Raw genomic sequence first — 12,358 nt, 5'->3', positions numbered from 1 at the left:
CACAGATTCACTGCACTTACCCAGGGGGCAGTGGTCCAGTGTTGACTGAGGGGACCCTGGGGTTGATGGCAGGGGTCACGCTGCTGGTTGGGTGTCTGGCCACTGCAGCTCCGGACCCGGGGGCTGATGTGGAGCTCTGGTCTGGGCCTGTTGAGGGGCTGGAGTCCGTGGCTGCTGAGGCTCCGGAGGCCGCAGTTCGCACTGGTGTGTCGGAGCCTGAGTGACCATCGCTACTGTCGGCTGGTACAGAGCCATTGCTAGAAGATGCTGGGTAACGGTGTTGGAGTGAGATGTCAGACGGTTACTTCTAATGCTGAGCCCAGGGAAGAGTAATTATACATATGGAAGCATTTGAAAGACTCAGTTTCATTATTTTATTGTACAGAATGAATCAAATGGTAAAGCTCTTGTAACCCTGTGGGTAAGCCACCAAACCTAGCAATGAATTAACTGTGGCAAGAGTATAACCCATAAAATTGATACTGGTTAATCTTTAATGAAGATTCACCAGATAAGATAATGACTGATGGACTTTGCAGCTGTAGGTGGCAGTGGAAATACTTAAATGCCCTGCTCTTACGCCATTCATGCATCCTTTCTTTTTACATGTCTGTGTCTCGTCATCACTGACCTTTTTGCACTTTCATTACCAAGGGAATGTTTGGGTTAGTGTTAGGATCAATCAGGGTTTTTTTCCAAAATGCCAGCCACCAGTTTGGAAATCTATCATTTCCCCAAGTTTCACCCAAAACTGGTTATAAAGGGTCCAGGAATAGCATGTGATGGATGGGCGAAGGTACTAGTCCAAAGGTCCCCTACATATTTTCAATCATGGGGGAAACTATTAGTAGTTTCTTACTTAAAAACTTTGTTTGCAGTCTTTCGCATATGACGCAAATGCAACTCAAAGTTTTGTAGGCTATCAACCAATGACCTTTAGGTAAAACTAGGGCAAGGAGGAATGGAAAAAAACAAACAAACAAGATGAAGTCACCTCAATTCTTTTTTTTCTTTTCAGCCATGATTTCCAGCCTAATTTTTGTGGCTTTTTTCATAGTAAAACTGAATCTACATGAAAAGAAGAATGGTGAGAATACAAAAACAGATTTAAAAAGAAACCAAAAGAAAAGCAAAGTGAAGAACTGAGGTGAATGAGTCTTTTTTTTTTTAACAGTGCTGCTCCCTTCCCTAGTTTTCCCTTAGGCTAGTTGTTATCCATAAAGAGATCTTTAATAAACACTGACCTGGTGAGGAGGTTGGTCTGCGTGGGGTCGGGGGAGGAGGTCTGGAGGGCCTGGGTGGTCTGAGGGGCCGTACGCTCCCTGAAGACACCGAGGGGGACCCTGTACCGTTCACTGCCCTACGACCACCTGGGGAAGACCGGTGCTCCACACCATCCACCGCTGGAGAGCTGTCTCTACTCCGCCTGAGAGAGGTGGAAGAAGAGAGCAAGGGAGCAGGAAAAAAAGCAGAAACTTAAAAAGTTTCCTATCTTTATTCAGTGTCTCTTTTCAGTGTTGTTGTTAAGGCAACTACGCACTGATAGAGACAACGGCAAAATGTTGGCCAATTCCACTGTCGGCAGAAATGTTTGCATCAACAAAGCAAAAGGATTCTGTACCTTATAGCATGATCCCCATTAGGTTGCGATTCCCCATTTGATGTACCTGAAGCACAAAACCACAAAAACAAAAATAAGACACGAATATGAATTCCCAATTACAAATAATCAAACTAGCCAAACAATAAAAGAGAATGAGGAGAATCTGAACTGACATAACATAGCACAGGGTGGATATATTTAGAGGATTAGCAAGATAACTAAAAAGGCATGACCACCATAATACCACTAGACCTAAATTAATGACTTGAACTTTTACTACCCATCACTGAAAACACCCATGGAAATTTAGCTTTGTTGGTTGGTTCAAGGCTCATTCAAAATTCACAAAACATCTCTGTAACTTTCCAGTAAAACTGATCACTCTCAAGATTAGACTCCACTGTGGCAAACCACTATGGATGAAAAATCTGATATTTAACTTTGTATGAAGAGGATACCTAACAAATACAGAGACAGAGTCAATGGTGTTAAGGAAACTGCTGTTGGACAAAGTAGCACAAAAAAAAACAAAAAACAATCGAATCTGCATGTTAAAGTTAATTTTTTTCCTGTGTAAATCCAGTCAAGACAGGCACAAGACATAACTTTATCCAGCTCACTACAAAATAATATTCTATTTTTTGGCTTTATCTTTGTCAACAATTCATGGATATGACCCACATCCTGTTAGGGGAATTTTTTTTTTCTTTTTTTTTAAAGTTAACATATCTATCTGGGCCTACATGGTCTTGACGTAAACTCTGTTCAACCTCAGACCTCTCAGTGACCCCTGACTCACTGTGATGATTGGCCTCGGCTGTAGCGAACATCTCGGGGTCGACAGTCATGCCGTCCAGGCAGACAGACAGGTCTCCCACCACGTCTGACTGGTCTCTGTCTGCGCTCAGCTGTAAGGTCTGCACCACTTCTGAGACTGGAAGGACAACGCACAAACACAAGACAATAACAGGTGAAACATGTGGGCATATCCAACCAAATGCCCGACTTCTCTACTTTTCCATTAATCTATTACAGGAGTTTGGGGGAGAGCATACAGGCAGTAACGGGTGCTGTTTCCTTTAAGGCTGGATGTCTTTCTTGCTGGAATTATTCCTCTGCATCAAAGAAAAGGGGGACTAATTCAAATCTTTAAAGGGATTTCAATCATAACACTGTAGGTTTCAGTAAATTCCTTCCCCTTATCTGTCTCACAACAGAGGCCAGCCTCTTGACATGTGATATTTACCCTGAATTTCCCATCATTAGCACTGCTGGACAGTGTCCACGCATAACAAATGGCCAGCCTGGGGACTGAATGGAGCCTTTATTTGCAACAGACCAGGGTCAAATAGCACATCAAAACTAGCAGGGCAAAAGGGAATGACAAAAAGGAGCAACCTCCCTAAGCAATGACAGGGAGTGGTGTACCCAAAAGAATGTTTTTAATGTTTTAAGAGAGACATTCTTCAGGATTTGAAAGGATGGAAGCCTCTGAAAGCTCACGTCAAGCTCTAGGAGTACCTGTGACACATCAGAGGCTGTTGTGCTGAAACAAAAGTACACTGGAAACTATTAAAGTAATTATCTGGGACAGTTCCATAACACAAAATCTGTTTGGTTGCTCCTCATAGAATAGAATAGAATAGAATAGAAGATACTTTATTCATCCCACAGGGAAATTCAGGAAATGCATCATCAGAGGAATCATTTAACCCACAGCCAGTTCAACAAGGCTTTTACATTTGCTGGTCTAAACTCTGCTACTCAGTTAGTGATGCATTATGTGTTTGGAATAAACATGTACAGTGATAGCCAACATGGCTGAACAGATAAAGAAAAGAGCGCAACCTAAAAAAACTCAAATTTCATCAACAGATAATCCAAGAAAAATGACATCACAGTTCTGGCCACACTGTTGGATTGACAGGTGATCTCGAGGAAGTGCAGTGCAAAAACACCACAGCAATAAGCACTTAGCACCAAAGACGGAGGCAAAATAAACCAAGTGAAAACTACTATAGCGCTATTTCAAGCTCGCCACCTGTTCTGTGAGAATGACAGCCTAAGTATCAAACCTAAGTATGTAAACAATATCAGTCTAACCTAGTATGTTGTTTTTCTGCCACTTCAACCACAAGTGCAATGGGAAAATTGGGCTCTGACTGGTCGACTGGCAGCCAACTGCTCTGTTGGATATCTTTCCCTGTGAAAAGGACGACTCTACATCAATCCCAACATAGAAGTATACTACTATAAGTGGTTGACTTCATAACACCACAGCAAGGAGCACGGAGCACTAAAGCTAGAGACAATATCTCACAGTCTGCTACTAAATAATGTGGAGCGTTCAGACAAAACATAAAATATAGGATACTTTGGATTTTCTGTTTCATGGTGAGAAAAATAAAATCGCTTGAATGGCCGCTCAGAGTTGGTCTTGCCTATTGATAAAGCCTTTTTCCTGATGACAATTTCCGATTTGTCGTCTGGTTGGAGGACATTTGCCACCCCACAGGATCTGATGCAACTATAAACTGTGCTGTTAAACTTGGATGGGTGCCTACGCAGCAACCAGGTTTGCTTATTATAAGACAGGAGGTTGTGTTATGTCATCAGTGTTATCAACTGGGCACCTCCCATCACAGATGTTTGACTGAATTTGGCCCACGGTACCAACAGAAGGAAGGATAAACAGTAAATTTCTGGCGCACACACACACTACCACCCTCCACCCCCCTCGTGCCAGAGTTACATAACCAATAGCGTTAGAGGAACCGAGGGAGAGTGACAGGGAAGGTTTTCAAATAAGCAGAGGTATGCATAATGTGACGCATCACCAGAACACGCACAAATACGTGCAAGTGTGTGAGTGTAAGCATGAGAACACACACACCACAGGTGGGGACTCCGAGAGGGAGAGAAGTCGCATAGAGACATACCCGCCAACGCAGTGACAAGACAGAGCAGAGCACACACCTGCATACTCTAACAAAGATGGACAGGCGGAGATTCACACACATACAAATGCATGGACGGTCATAAAGTACAGAAATACTTCTCACATGTACTTCAGGACATGTTTACAGACGTGTGTCCAAACACAGAACAATTAGCCAAACCTGTATTTGTACACACACATCGGACATTGATTTTATATATATCCTGGTCATTAAAAATAAAATTTGATTTCAGGCCAATCTTTGTATACTTGGGCAATATGACAGTGGTATCAGTCCAATATTACTTTTACTATTAAAACTTGGTTAATTGTGACCCTTTTGTTAGAGGTCTTACATATTACAAATTAAAAAATAGAAACAGAGTAAGTCTATGTTTTTTTGTTTGTTTGTTTTTTTTTTTTACTTTTTTTTAAAAACTTTTTTCAAACTGTTTTCTACTTGCGTTTGGACTACAGGATGTAGTAAAAAATATTTTGTGTAACAAAAATGCATACTGGAGTCTAGGTATACACCTCAAAAAAGTATATTGGTCCATCTTTTACGTAATATCTGTAAATATACTGTAACTTAACGTATATATATGAAATGTGCTGTGTGTTTTGTAGTAAAGGTGCACACACAGTAGGTATTTTCCTGAGGTGGGTCCCACTCCTATGTTTGTGTTGTTTCACAGTAGAGTACAGTGTATGGTAATGAGTGGGACAGGCAGGAAACAGAATCTAAGGTACAACCATGACTGTGTGTCTCTCTGTACTGTACACTCACTTTTCATGTCGTTGGACTTGAGCGTGTCGCTGACATCCAGTGTGGCCAAGCCTAGCAACACGTCTGACTTCAGGGTTTGGTGGCTCCACACGCGAAACACCAGTTTGCTGAACGGAGTCACAATCCTGTTGCATGTGGGTGGGTGGAAGAAGGGGGGCAGAAACAGTGGAAACAATTCAGTTGCTGCTTGAAATGCATTTGTTCTTCTAGTTGAAAGAAAAGAGCAGCGCCTTGCATTTCTTCAGTGAGGATTTGAATTTATCAACCCCTACAGTGGTTTACAATCAGGCCCTTACAAACATTTCTTCAATCACAATTTCAAACTCAGCAGCTTTTCGATGAGCGCTGCTTGCTCTTTTTAAGGCGCACTAGGGTTAGCTGCTGTTCCCTGAACGTCAAGAGGATGTGCTTCGCAAAATGTCAACAAAGACTGCATGAAGTCAGAGCTCACACCTCCTCTGCCATCCACGAATGAAAGTAACCAGAATAGGAAATTAACTTCAACTACCAGCCCAGTGGTGATAAAATCGGGCCATAGCTGGCAAGTTTTTCTAATGAAGCAAAACTACTGTTTAGAGGTTCCTGACAGAAATCCATTTAGCTGGTAAAAAAAAAAAAGTGTAAGCAGTTGTAACACTTTGCAACCCATCAGCCACTGTAGCCACTCAGCGCCGAAACTCTTTGTCCCGTGCTAAAAGAAACCCATTGACAATGAAGTTCATACGCTATTTTGGGACATGCGAGTGTCTATAACCATCGCTAGGACAGTTGCTCAGCTATCACCCTCAAGGCCTCAGGAAAAGACATTTGTGGACACATGGGCTCAGGTCCGATTACATCCCATAGTAAACACTTGTTATATAATGAGTTTGTACCCCTGGGACAGAGTGAAACTCTAGAATAACTCTATATTAAGAAGGTCAGTGTGCACAGCAGGAGACCATCTAAAATTAAGAGGACATCTGATGTGTGAATATGTTGAGACTAGAGAAACACAAGTGGTGTTAGTGGACTATTCAAACAGGTTTAGATATGTAGGATTCCTGAGTGGACCAAACACTCGGAGCCAACGCTGTTTGGCATTCTACTTGTAAGTGAAACCAATTCTGACCATCTAAAGATAGCTGGCCGTCTATTTAAACTGCTGGCTTACAATTCACACCACTGTCCTGGAACTCTTAATTGCCCTGTAGAAAAGTTTTTTTTGTTTCCCGAAACCGGATGAGTCACAGGAGACAAATACTCCCTCAAGCAAGACATCTTGAGAAAAATCAAATGCAGGTTGCAACATTAATTTCCTAAATTTCTGCAAAAGGCTAATTTTGTATGGTTTCGACAAACTTCCTCTTTGGTCTCAAGCAATTGTCTTACAAAACTGAATGTGCGCTATTGCCAAAAACCAAGGCCAACTATAATTTTTCATGATATGCTGCCTCCTAAGAGTCAAAGCACAAACATCTAGATTGATTTCATTCACTGCTTGATCCCTATAACCCAGACACAATGGCTCTGTTCCCACCTGAGGACAACACAAGTGGACAGTTAGAGAGAGAGAGAGACTGGAGGAAAAAATCCTGCATATTGTCAATACATATTTTGGAGACCCCCCAAAATTTGTCGCATCAGGACTTTTTTAGGGGAGTTTTCATTCATTAACCAGCTGCTTTATAGCCAACCTGCACTTCAGTTTGCATTTAACCAATCAGCTGACAGTGCAGCTGCTGGACAGAGTCAGGTGAGATGTTTTTGACGGTGACGGTCTGGCCGGTGTCGAGGTGTTGGGCTGGACAAAATGAGGACGTCAGGTTAGTAGGCGGTCCTTCAATGTGTCCTGGGACACATGTCTGTTTACATCTCTAATGCAATGTGGACACAAGCGTCCCTGACCACCTGAGACCCGATCACTCAGGACGCATTGAGGGCACATTGCTGCTGTTTGCACCTGTACTTAGGTGTCAGCTTAAATTCGGATTTCTCAGGACAGATGTTAATACCAGGTGGGAACAAAGCCAATGGAGCTGCACCTAACCCATCCTCTATGTGCAGCTTCCCAGCAGCACAGGCAGTAAACACCCTGCACTACATACCTGTGTAGGCTCTTAGTGAGCAGTTTATCAATCACATCGTGGTGATTTGTTCTGTATAATGTGGGGCCTGTGGTGTTACGGTGATAAATGAATTGTCAACTTGAAGAAATTCATTTGCCACTGCAGGGAACAAGTTCTCAGCAAATTTAAACCACTACAATTTTCTTTCTCAACAGTGAAACTGCCACCACTACTGCTAATTCTCCATTTCCTTAAAATGTTGTCCTTTCAGTATATGATGGCACTGATGAATAACTGACAAACCACAATAACTTCCTGAAAACACACACGATTGAAAAAAAAAAGGGTGGTGATGAATCTCTTCTTAATTTCAATAAATGCTATACCAGCAAAAAACTACAAAGCTTGCATTCAGATCTTCTTACCTACTTGTACTCAAACGTGGTACATCTATATCTTTAATGTACAGAAAAGTTTTTTTTTTTTTTTTACAAAATGAGCTGAAACAGCTGGATTATATGACGGCTGGAGTACCAGACATTTGAGGTTTACCACATCAAGACAATTAAGACAGTTCAGGAAGCATGATTAGTTGTCACTTCCAGTTAACTGTACTTAAGATGGACTAAAAACACACACACACATAAACACAAAATACCATTTGATTCAGTAACCACAGAATAATGGGACTTTGATAATCATTACTGTCAAAGTAGGTACTCAGTGTTTCATGAATGTAAGTTTCTGACTTTGGTCAACTTTAAAGGTAAAATGATTTGTAGAGAGACCTCATATGTTGCTGCCATGGCCTCACACAGTGGTTCTGACATTGTGAAGACGCCTCTGCCAAAGCTAGACTTTTGCTTTAACATGAAAATTAAACAGACCTCATGACCCTATCTTGGTGTGTATTTCCTATTCTAACTCCAACTGGCTCCGATGTGTCTGTGACTCACACAGTGAGCGGCTGCTTCCATTTGGGGCTGTGGGTGTTGTTGCATTTCTCTGTTTTCTTGGATTGGCCGTCGACCGTCACTTCCACGTAGGGACTAGGACCAAACCAGTTCTTCTTGTTCTCCTTCAGTTTTGCTGATAGCACTGGAAGAGGCAGACGAACACAGACAGTCATGATGATGACAGAGACACAGGGAAGTAGCACACACACAGAAAGAGAAGAGAATTATGATACGGGAACAGAAAAATAAACATTGAACAAAGGAGGGAAGGATGCATATTTAGCAGTGGGAGGTGACAGTCAGTGATTCAGAGAGATACACAGCAGTTCATCGGCGAGGCTAAGAAGGAAGGGTTTTAGAGTTGACGTAGCTCCTTGCAGTTTTTAATGGCCAACATGGAGGCAACATGGTTGGTTTTGAGGATGGAATAGTCATTCACAACATCGCTTGAATATCCACAAAGATAAAAAGGAAAATGTGTTCCAGTGTTCACTCAAATCCTTATCAAAGTTTTTCTTGCATTTTATTGTAATGCTTGCATCTGCAGTATATTTTTCTATTTCATTCACTTATTTTAAATTCTTATCCACCCTTATTTTATTTATTTGCTTGTACTTCCACTTTGTCTTTCTAATATTTGTTTTTAAAGTGCTGTGCAAATAACTTCTATGAATATTATCGTTAAGCCAAAATGCACACAACGCCATTTTGCATTACAGTTTCTCCCCTTTTTTATCTTTCAAGTTGTTTGCTGAACAAAAACACACTAAACTTGAATGTGAAAAGGCAAGATATACATATAAAAAATACCTGAAACACAGAATTTCCTTTTTTGTGCTTAGACTTGGTATAGATTGTGTTCTAAGTGAGAGATTCAAGACTTACCAATGATTTGTAGTTGTGCCTTCATAGGGTAACCATTGGAAGGGCCCGGCTTGGTGACGCCACTGGCCATGACATAGGGCTGGGATAAAGGCCTGCAGCACAGACAACACATCATTTAGGACAGCTACAAACAGACTTCCACGCTGTTGCTAATTCATAGCACTTGAAGGCTTGTTTAGTCCAACACAAAACAACAAAAGGCTTGCAAAAATAACACTATTTAAAACAAGAATACATAGTACACACCTATCTCAACCACATTATCTACCCTCACCCTCCCACCAAGCTTTTGTGAAAGGGTTAGAACAGAGGATGACATTTTTCTGAACACGGTTAAGCTTTAACTTTATATCTCCCAATAAAGAACAGTTTCACAGCATGATAAAAACATGAGATTAAAACATAGCCCCGTAGTGACAGGCAGAACAAATTACAGTCAACAATGAGCAATGTCAATGCAGAGCCTCAGTTTAACAGACGCAACCATTATTATTACAACCATAACCACAGATCTAGCTGACATCATGAATGACAAGCTTCCACAGCCTTCCTCCTCCTTCAGTCAATATTTAGGATGCCTAAGGCTCAGTTCATACTTCTTGTGCAGCAAGATGCGTAGGAGCTGCAGAAAAGCCTAATTTCTACCTCAAAAACTTAATTGCACATTGGAAAAAAAAAAAAAAAAAAAATCAAAACCAAACATATTCACACAAGGCAAACCATGATTATTCTACAGTTTATTTCACAGCTGCAATATTCAGCAAAATAAACGCAAGATGATTATATGTCAACATTTGGGCTTTTTGTGCACCTTGATGTTCATGCGTCTTGTGTTTTTCCAAACGACCATGCGCCTGAAAACTCTGGTGCTTTTAAGGCACTGCAGGACAATTCAGTTCTTCAAATCCCCGAGAAGCCAGTTGTTCAGGTTTCTCTTTGTCCAGCCAAATCTTGACTGAGGCACTTTGGTGCTGACCACAAGCATGGCCTGGCGCACGATTCCAGCATGTCCTGTAATTCTGGCAGCGATCGCGACAATTTAACTGCATGCACTCTATCACAGCTGTTTCCGTGTGAAACATGAACCAGCTCTGAAGTCAGTGCAGAGACAACAGTCTAAAACAGTCTACTTTATGTACCTGTTTTTCTTGGCATTAATCACCAACACTGAGACAGTAACAACCAACCCCAACCAAGTAAAACACAACCCAGTGAGCCCAGACAATAAACCACTTAGCCTTGAGACAACAAGACTTCAATACATGCTGCAGCAACTAAGTGTTTGCCTTTTCTCTTCTATCTGAAACACTTAACAGACTTAACATTAAAGCATTAAAGACCCAAACAAAAGAGCAGTCTGAGACTTTAATCAAACCTAAAACAGCAAAAGGAACATTAATTATTATTTTACAGCTGGGCCTTATTTTCCTGCCATCATAATGATTGATTATGTGCAAAACTACATCACTTACTTTACTGTGCAAAACTGTGCAGATTGTATTTGCTAGTAGCACTGCTCACCAATAAACACAAACAAACAGGACCAACACTTGGACCCTAAAACCGAATAAAGGACTGTACTAGTGATGTCGAATTTACTACAATTTATCATCATTCCACATTGCAACAGACCATTTTGCGAATCATATAGAGACTAAGATTTCAATATATATAATTGCAGTTCTTTCATTTTTACAAATATGTTTTGTTTTTTGTTTTTTTTGTTAAAACACACATCTTAAAAAGTTCTGCTTCTGTGGCCAACAAATTCGTCACCATTCATAAGCCACAGAACTGACAACTGTTTGTGTGAAGCAAATGTTTCCCCAGGAACTATTTTCCCTGGAACTGTTTCATTCCACTCAATTTCAAGTCATCAAAACACAACTGTGCTGCTGCTTTTTGGAAAACTAATGTGGACGACTTTATTACTGTGATGTAATACCGATGTGAAAAAAGTTTCGAGTCTCTGAAAGTTCATTTTCATGTCGTAGTGGAATGAATGGAAACCAAAGGCTGGAGAAAAGGAAGGAAAAATTTTACTGAAGTTCTAAAATACAACTGCTTGCATCAGGAAAAAGATTAGCAGAAATGTGAAGTTTATACATTTTAGATTTTAGATCTTTTAAATACAATAACATTCATACAGCAATGGGACCAAATTACAGCAATTTTGATTCTCCATTGCCTGAAACTTACATAAGTATATGTTCTTAAGTAGAGTAAGTGTTTCTTTTTTCCAATTACACTGCACCAATACCCAGATGGTGTGTTCAAGTCATATCAGATGTTCAGTAAATGCAAACTGCCAACTGGGAAAACCTGTTCACATCAACCTACTAGTGAGTGGTAGCTAATTATAACTAGGAATTGGGGGATATTTAGCAGGACCCGTTATCTCCCACATGGTGCCACAAACTGTAGAAATCTGTCGACACAAGCAGTGAAAACATCAATACTGGCAGTGTAGGGAATTACAAATCAAAAGCATTAGTTATAATCACAGTTACAATCAAAATATAAATAAAGAACTTAAGACATACATATAGCAGTTTGTTTATGATTGAACTGAGTTGTGATTAAATTAAATTAATTGTGATTCGGAAATACGAAATGATTTTGGATGTGGGTGTTCAAGAAGTAATGCATTCAACAAGTAAAAACACATGCGGAATGTGTTCATCCTGAGGCAGTGAACGCCTATTCCTGATTTGTGCAATATCACCTCAACACAGCCGAAAACCAGCAGCAAGGAATGTAAACAAATGTGAAAGCAACGCTAAAAAGGCATCAAATAGGTTACTGATTATTGTACCCGATATGTTATTGTAATTATTCACGCTTAGCCGTTTCCAGACATGTTTAACTGCGATAGGAGTGCTATCATGTTGCAAAGACGTGTTTTAACAGCCTCTGGGTTCAAAAATTGGCCCTCACTTTGGCCCTCAAGTGTGTAGAGCGACACTGTCGGCGAACTGCAGCTGCACAAAGCTCTATACAGTGAGACAGGTGTTGAAGTTTTCAACACAGTCAATTGTCATGATGGCAAAAACTAGGAAAGCGAGGTCCAGTGTGGAAATAACTGTAATTATCCTTTACTCAAGCTTGCCACTCTTGTTACACACTGACCTGTCGGGTAAT

The 12,358-nt window shown here is 40.8% G+C and overlaps 1 protein-coding gene across 1 annotated transcript in view; it reads right to left on the bottom strand.

The window, feature by feature from the left end:
- The window catches only part of itchb (itchy E3 ubiquitin protein ligase b), a 34,984-nt gene that overhangs the window by 18,998 nt on the left and 3,628 nt on the right, over positions 1-12,358 (bottom strand). Inside the window, exons 2-8 of the mRNA XM_030055175.1 lie at positions 9,218-9,309; positions 8,333-8,474; positions 5,329-5,453; positions 2,403-2,537; positions 1,622-1,667; positions 1,245-1,426; positions 21-267 (exon numbers count right to left, since the gene is read on the bottom strand). Coding sequence (XP_029911035.1) covers positions 21-267; positions 1,245-1,426; positions 1,622-1,667; positions 2,403-2,537; positions 5,329-5,453; positions 8,333-8,474; positions 9,218-9,287 — 947 coding nt within the window. The 5' untranslated portion in view covers positions 9,288-9,309. The remainder of the gene's footprint in view (positions 1-20; positions 268-1,244; positions 1,427-1,621; positions 1,668-2,402; positions 2,538-5,328; positions 5,454-8,332; positions 8,475-9,217; positions 9,310-12,358) is intronic.

Source organism: Myripristis murdjan, chromosome 7, assembly GCF_902150065.1.
Source record: "Myripristis murdjan chromosome 7, fMyrMur1.1, whole genome shotgun sequence".
Taxonomy (NCBI): domain Eukaryota; kingdom Metazoa; phylum Chordata; class Actinopteri; order Holocentriformes; family Holocentridae; genus Myripristis; species Myripristis murdjan.
The sequence above is the reverse complement of the archived record's forward strand: the minus strand, read 5'-3'. Positions and strand labels throughout refer to the sequence as shown.